At 35.5% G+C, this 7,744-nt stretch overlaps 1 protein-coding gene across 1 annotated transcript; it reads right to left on the bottom strand.

Moving 5' to 3' along the window:
- Positions 1 to 308: 308 nt before the first annotated feature.
- Positions 309 to 7,517, bottom strand: LOC7470235 (apoptosis inhibitor 5-like protein API5). The gene is made up of 17 exons (XM_024600095.2): positions 7,368 to 7,517; positions 7,107 to 7,219; positions 6,826 to 6,987; positions 6,526 to 6,625; positions 6,364 to 6,429; positions 5,206 to 5,303; positions 5,043 to 5,117; positions 4,794 to 4,952; positions 3,505 to 3,570; positions 3,349 to 3,414; positions 3,112 to 3,222; positions 2,746 to 2,835; positions 2,552 to 2,658; positions 1,903 to 2,017; positions 1,743 to 1,808; positions 1,548 to 1,651; positions 309 to 947 (listed from the first exon to the last, which is right to left on the bottom strand). The coding sequence occupies exons 2-17, from the start codon at positions 7,206 to 7,208 to the stop codon at positions 749 to 751; spliced, it is 1,686 nt and encodes a 561-aa protein (XP_024455863.1). The 5' UTR covers positions 7,209 to 7,219; positions 7,368 to 7,517; the 3' UTR covers positions 309 to 748.
- Positions 7,518 to 7,744: the final 227 nt, after the last annotated feature.

Raw genomic sequence — 7,744 nt, 5'->3', positions numbered from 1 at the left:
CCTAGTAAGTCCTCGTTCAATTTTAGGAGTGCTCTATCAAGACATGGATTTTCCCCTAACTGCTGGTCCTTTCAGAGAGCAGAGTTATGGCGAAGAGTCCACGCGATCACAACTTAACAAGCTCTTATTTCACATTTAACTAGTTTATATGAAGAAATTACTTGGGACTCTAGTGATCTTACGTGGATAGTGCGTTATGACGTGTGCATCCTGGTTCACGGAAGGAAAGGACATCGCTGACCAAGTTCCGGTTGGAGAGCGATGAAACCCACGCATCATTATAAGAAGAGCTATGCTCCAGAAAGATATGTAGCAACTATTAACTACTTTCTTACATAAACCACGAAGAAATACAAAGGGATTCTGAATAAACAAGCCTCTAAGTCTGCTGCTGAGTGACAATTACCAACACAAAATACAAGCAAAGCATGCCCCGACTAGCATACAAGGAATCAGAAGTCCTGCAATGCAACTTTGAATGCTAAATTAGTCAGGATTTGGGAGGGAACTCAGAGCCCTAAATGGTTTCCAAAATCCGATCTACGGGGAGAAGCTCACAGGAAATTGGGGATATGATGGTGTTAGTCCACAACAAATCAGAAAAAGTCAGTTCCCTCTTATGTATATATCAATCTCATTTGACCGGAGAATCTTAGTGCGTCACTGACTCCTGCTGGATATGCTTCTAGTACAGCTCAATCACAGCCAAATTCCGGTTCATCTTTTTTCCGGTGGAAATGCGTCCAATTTACCAAAAGCCTCTTCCTCTTCCCCTTCCACGTCCACCCCACCCCCTGCCCCTGCCTCTGCCCCTTGGACCGCCTCTTCCACCATAGGATATACCTTCCAATGCCCTGTTAACAAGTTGATTTGGCAGGCTGCCAGCCCCACGACCCTTTTTTGCCATGTTCCCAGAACCATTAGCAGCAGCAGCAGGTCGTTTCGCTCTGCACACAAAAATACATAGCCTAAGAACAGATCTGCTATTTCAGAGAGAGAGAGAGAGATCTGTACAGAAGAACAGGCTCGTTCAACTAACATAACATTTGTAGGCATTGCTATGCAGAAACTTTATGGGAGTGACTTTCACTTAACTTATTTAATTTTTATGGGCAAATACCACTTCCTATAGTTGCCTAAGACACAAAGGACATTGTCTAATCCCTCACTCCAAAGACAAGAGCCCTGTCACTTTGAGTGACATTGTTATCACTCATTACAAAAAGTACTAACCTCATATTTTCACAAGCTTAGTCCACTAACAAAAATCCCACGATAAAGTACATTTAGCCCATCATTTTCTTGATGTCCATTTAAATCCTCAACCAAATCTATGACAGAACACTCCATCATAACAACTAGGCAAAAAAAAAATCAAACAATTTCTAAATTTAAGGCTGACAACGGAACATTTGAAAAAATGATAGGGGCACAAATACATTTCACTCCTTTTCCTTTTTAATTAACCAAGATCATTTCAAACTTGCCAAAGTTTTTAATAAAAAAAAAAAATAGAATCAAAGACAAGAATTAGACATCTCTCATACCCAGCCTGGATGGTAGTGGAAGGCACAGAAGGTTTTGTTAATTCTTTCCAAGAGAGGTTGACACTCTTATCTCCAATAAATGATGGTATCTTTGAATGCAATGGCTGAAAATTGTAGAACAATAAATGAGTTATTGATGCTTCGATAATACATAAGCATGGAATTCACTTTCTCAAAATTTCATTCTTTATAAACCTTTGTCATTGCCAAAATGTTATTGCAAGTACGCAATCCAGTTGTCGTGTTCTGTTTTTGTGTTTTCTGCACATTACAATATAAACATGTTTGTAAGATACCGCTATGAAAAGCTACATAGAAGACAATAAAATCTCCATATCCTGAGAAATTAACTTACTATGCTATCCTTTGCTTCATCAGACTTTGCAGCTGCCATTGCTTTGTTGTGTTCAGCCATTCCCTGAGTTAACTTTTTCATGGTAGCCCTGGTTAGATCTTCTACACTACTCAACCTGCATCATCAGACACCAAAAACAATGTGAATGGAGGACCCATATTAGAGCAACAGAATTATTACAAAGTCGTTAGGTTCAAAACCATGAAAATTGTTTAATTGAAAGAAGGGAAAAATAATAAGCCCTTAAGACTACTAATCACAGCTCCCTTGGAGTTTGAGACGGAAGCTATTTATCTTTCTTTTTTTCTCTCCTCAAGTGAATTCATTTCATAAGCTCAAAATCTCTCTTCACTTTAGAGAAATTTCCTCCAGGGCTAACAACATGCATTTAGAAAAGTAGAAAGCACTGTCGTTTTAGACAGGATGATGAAGGCAGACTGGTGAAGAATAAAGAACAATTTCCTATCTGCACCAGTTTAGAAGTAGCAAGGTCACACCAAGAATTACAAAACAAAATAAAAAAAAATGATGGATTGTAATTACAGAAAATACTATTTTGTTCATTTCAAGTTAAAGAACAAGAACCACTCAATTAATTCAAAAAAAAGAAGTCAGAAATCCACTTTTGAATTTAAAAAAAAAAAGCCACCTCTCTGTCAATTCTGTGTAAAACTCAGAGAAGTCCTCCCCAAGTCGATCTGATGGCTGGCCAGTCACAATCTTGTAACCACACAGGCTGTTTGTAGCATTCGGAGCCTTTAAAACAACAAAGATCAAAATACACATCACAGAGCTGATACATGCAAGAGTACGCTGGAAAATGTAAAATCATGAAACTACAACCTTATGAGCTAAATGGTGAAACGCATATAACAAACACTCAACGTAAGTAAAGTTCATCTCTTCTCCACTCTTCCTCCGCGGCATGTATTTCTGAGTCGAAAAAAAAAAAAAAAAAAACATTACTATATGAGACCACAGTCTACATTAACACATAAGTTTTTGTTATATGCAGAATGTTTAGAAAGGTTTTCTCGATGAAATACGATAAAAGATCCTTCTCATGGACATAAAACTGAAAATCTGAGAGAACAAACACACTAGCATTACTGTGTCATTAGAAGTGCATTTGATATAATAATTTCCTTTTTCTTTTGTAATCCGTCTTGGACAAACAACTAAAGTAATCATGAAAAAAGAAAAGGTTACCTTCAGAAGCTGAACGACAGAAGGGAGAATCTGGCGTGAATCCTGTGGCAATGTAAAAGGTGAAATTTCTGCAAGTGCTTTGAGCAAATCAAGCTTTCGTTCATCGGGCAACTAGCATAGAGAAACATTATTAGAATGGACAAGTTCTTGTCCAAAGGCATATGCAAGAACAACCAAAAAAGGTAAAAAGAATAAAGATATCTAAAGATAATGAAGAAGCAGAAGGTAGCAAACTACCTTGTCAAAAACAGGTACGATGTGTTTGTTCAAATAATTGAGGAACCTGCTGCTCGATGCACCCCTCTGTGTTCATAAATTAATGGGGACAAGTTGTAAGGTGAGGAAAAGATGCAAAATACACAAAATCCCAGTAATAAGAAATACAGTCCATACCAGGAAAAATGGAAGTGCCATATACAGGCACGATATCAATCTGTCAATATGGTCTGTATCCGAAACCTGTGTTTTGATACCAATTCAAGTCACTTTAAAGGGATTTTTATAACATCAGGGAGAAAAAGAAATATTCGCAAATACTGTGTATTTTGAAGTAAAATGACAGCATGCATTGCTAAAAACCATGAAGAATCAAATCCATCACTTACAACTGATTTCTGAAAAAACCATTACAGTTTACAACACCCAGCATATGAAAATATAAGTAGATCACATGTTCAAGCATGCACAAATAAACATTGTACACAACTCATTCGCTGATTAATTAATGGTGGAAAGAGGAAAACACCATAAAACAGCAACCACAAAAGAAGTATGACTAAAACATGAATGAAAATGAAGTTGGAACAAAATACAGTTTTGATTTTGAGAGAAACCTCTAAAATCTGAATCTGTTATAAGAAATATAAAAGATCGTCTCTTCAAACAGCCCTGCTAGGCTATTTGCACTAATTAAAAGTCCTAAACTTATCCTTTTAGAAAAAGAAATCACTAATTCAAAAGTCACAAGTTAATCAAATGACAGCTCGAGAATTCAAATATCGGGATTTCTGATTAAAAGAAATTAATAAGGAAAGCAAGAATATTCTTCCAAAGCTCATGTATCACTTATACTCTCAAGCTTTTGGAGATGGTATTCTTTCCAGCATGTTTAAAGTCTTCTGTTAAGCAGTATAGAATTACTTCTGCAAGCAATTAATTATACTATTCTTGAAAATTTTAGATAAGTTACCAATGTAAGGGCTACATCTTCCAGCTTAAAATAGAAAACTATGCGGACCGAACACATCTTAAAATTTCTGGTAGAATTAATCTTATTCAGGGCAATAATAAAGCTTCCAAAGCGTATTTCATCAGATTTCCTAACCCATTTATTCTTTAATTTTGACACAAGGAGCATGACCAGAGGCATGAGTGCATGTTACACCATGCTGTTAGAAGTTACATGGTGCATATAATAGAAGCAAGTTATCTATATATCCACACATACAGGAAACAAGAAAAACAAACAGCCTCCGAATTTGGATTATACCACAAGGCATTATTTACTTGTATCTAATCCCCAATATTCTATGAGTTGGTAGAACGAATCTACTCTGGAAGGAAACACACAAGTTTCTATTGTTGTTTAAGAGCAGATTTTGCAGTTATTACATAGGAAGTTGGTGTTTCATATTTCACAATGAAGTACTTAAATTAAGATCGCAGTTCCAAAAATCACTTACATGAGTCACATCAAATGCTGAATCTAAATCAGCCTGTCCTTCAATTATTTCAACTAGTTCTTTCATGCGTTCTGAAGGCGCTTTGTGTCCAAATATGCCCAAAGTTTTTAAGAAGTCCATAAACATTCTGAACTCTGCTCCGGTTACATCTTCTGAGCTCTAAAAGGAAAAAATCAAACCAGTCATGCATACTGTAATGGAACAGCAGAATTTAAAGTTTCATAGAAATAACTGTAAAGTTATAAATACCTTTTTAATCAAATCAGTTATATGACGCTCCATTTCCTCCTGAGGTCTCAGGAGTTCAGCTTTAAGTGGGAAAACCTGAGAATGGAGTTATTAGTCCTCAATTGCTGGCAAAAGCAAAGCAAAATAACATCATCTCTTACACAGCTTTGGGTAATCTTCTAACCTTATCTCTTACAAAGCTCAGCACTTTCTCACGAATAAGCTCATCCGTGCTTGGTTCTTCAACAGTCCCAATATGCTTGAATAAGGCAGACAGAGATGCTGCATAGCAAGAAGATATACAATTTGAGAAAAAACCAAAAGGGTAAAAGAGAATCCACAAAAAAGATGTCTGTCACATGGATAATTAGGAATAGTCAAGCATGTTTTCATTTTCTTTTCTTTTTTTCTCTCCTAGATGAAGGGCAGAAATCTATTAATTCATCCACCTAGAGTACAAACCGTCGAAACCAAGATAAACTACCAATTAACTTCATTAACTATATTTCATATGAAATATGTGCAAACTAGTAACTGACAAAATTTAAAAACTCATCCTATTAGCAAACATGCTTCCCAGTATTCCACAGTGTTGTCAACCCTAAACACAAACAAAGAAATCCTTTTAAGAATTCAGGTTGATTCTTCTTCCTAAATGTTCTTCTGCTTCACCCATATCTAATTTCATTTTAATATGCACCAAACATAGAATTGCAGCTTGAGATGCACTTATTATTAACAAGATGTAGTTGACCTTTTCTTCAGTTTGTATTTATCAATTCCCCAAAGTTGGGAAGAAGTCCACAATTCTAAATGGATTTGTCTATATGAAAGAAATATTATTCTCTTTGAAACAATTATAATTTTCAAGAATCCATGGTGACATGATACAAACAAGCTCGTTTACAAATGTGCTGTTTAATAGCAATAGCAATACCAATTGCAGCTTTTTGAAAACATGATTCACCATTGACCAGGTCCAATAAGGATAACATTTGCCTAAATCAAAACCATGACATTTCCACCTTCGGGCATCAAAAATAGAAGTCTGAAGCACAATATCTATCAACTGCTAAATTTTACAAATTCTTATAACTTAAAGGTGCTACAGCAAAGCATGCTACGTTTGTTTTGGTTGAAAATCAAAAGCAACCGATGTCACTAAGGGGGAAAAAACAGCAGAATTCTTGTACAAGCATATTCTAATTTTCCCAAACTTCTGACCTTGTAAGTTGGAACTATACAAGATATGTATCCTAGAGTCCAAAAGATAGTTATTGTATACTTATTTGCACATTATATGATATGCATCCAGATTATTTAACCTATCTTAAAGATTTACCTTTCACATCCTGCCTCAACAGGGACATAAGGGCTTTATGCACAGCATCCCGCTCCACAATTTCCTCTAAAACCACCAAGAGAAGTCAACAAAAAATACATACTACAACAAAAGTCCCCTCTCAAAATTTCTTTTTTTAAAAAAAAAAAAAAGTCTGATTACCAGCTGCAAGGAGTTGCACAAGAATATCCACAATTTTGGACAAATACTCAGGTGTATCCTTGCAGAATAACGGCAGTCCCCTAATCGCTTGCACCCGGACCTGCAAATGACCATTTAACACTTGATTCCGTACAAAAGGTGAAACAGTCCATGATTGCTAGCTTAACTTGCTAAACAAATGCCTAATCAAATTTAATTCTTCAAAACACGAAAAAAAAAATAACCTAAACCGTGTTCAAAAGACATAAAAATGAGAATTAATAGAAATAAAAGTTTGTAAATTATATGAGATACACTAACCGCGAGCTCTTCTTGTTCAATCAAATCGATTTGCGTCTCGACAGCTTGACTGGAAAGCTCGGGGAAGAACTTGAAGAACCTAGGGATTAGCTGTGCCGCCAATTGCTTCGCTTTGATGCTCGTTTTAGCTGCATCCATAATCCCCTGGTAATCCTTCACATTCTACAATAATTAAACAAGAAAAAAAAAAAGCAAGTTAAAATCACATAATTATAAAATGATTTAAAAGAAAGGAAATTCAAAAATAAATAAATAAATAAAAATAAAACTCTAGGGTTCACCTGAGACTTGTCTTTGGACTCACTGAGACGCTCGCCAAACTCGTAAAGTTTCTCGATGTGGCTGCCGTCGGCGGCGATGGTGGTGATGGTGGAGTCGGTCATTTGAAGAGAAACTGAGAGAGAGATTCAAAAATTGTTCAGAAGAAAGAAAATGACTAGTTCTAGTATTTCATTGGATTTATTTTTCATATTTAAATAACTGAAGAAAGAAAGAAAGAAAGAAAGAATAATAATTTTAAGTTTTAAGAGATGGAGACGTACAGATAAAAGGAGTTTCAGTTACTAGAAGAGTAGAGTGAGAGTGAAAGAGAGCTTCCAAGGGTGGTTTCGTTTTGATTGATTGATAAGAGAAAGAAAGATAGAAGAAAGACCTTCATCGATCACGCGGAGTCTGCAGGTGTTATCTTCCGAACTTTAACGGCGTCGTTTGCTTGGATCCCCTCTCACGCTTGGTTTTGCTCTCTCTTCTCATCTTGTTTTCTTTTACGTTTCAAAATTCAAAATTATTTTAAAAAAGTTTCGAAATTTTTTTCAAAAAAAATTATTTTTTATATTTTTAAATTATTTTAATATATTAATCTCAAGAATAAATTTTAAAAAGTTAAAAAAATTTATTTTAATATATTTTTAAAATAAAA

This window comes from Populus trichocarpa, chromosome 4, assembly GCF_000002775.5.
Source record: "Populus trichocarpa isolate Nisqually-1 chromosome 4, P.trichocarpa_v4.1, whole genome shotgun sequence".
Taxonomy (NCBI): domain Eukaryota; kingdom Viridiplantae; phylum Streptophyta; class Magnoliopsida; order Malpighiales; family Salicaceae; genus Populus; species Populus trichocarpa.
Note: the sequence above shows the minus strand (reverse complement) of the source record. Positions and strands in the feature narration are given on the sequence as shown.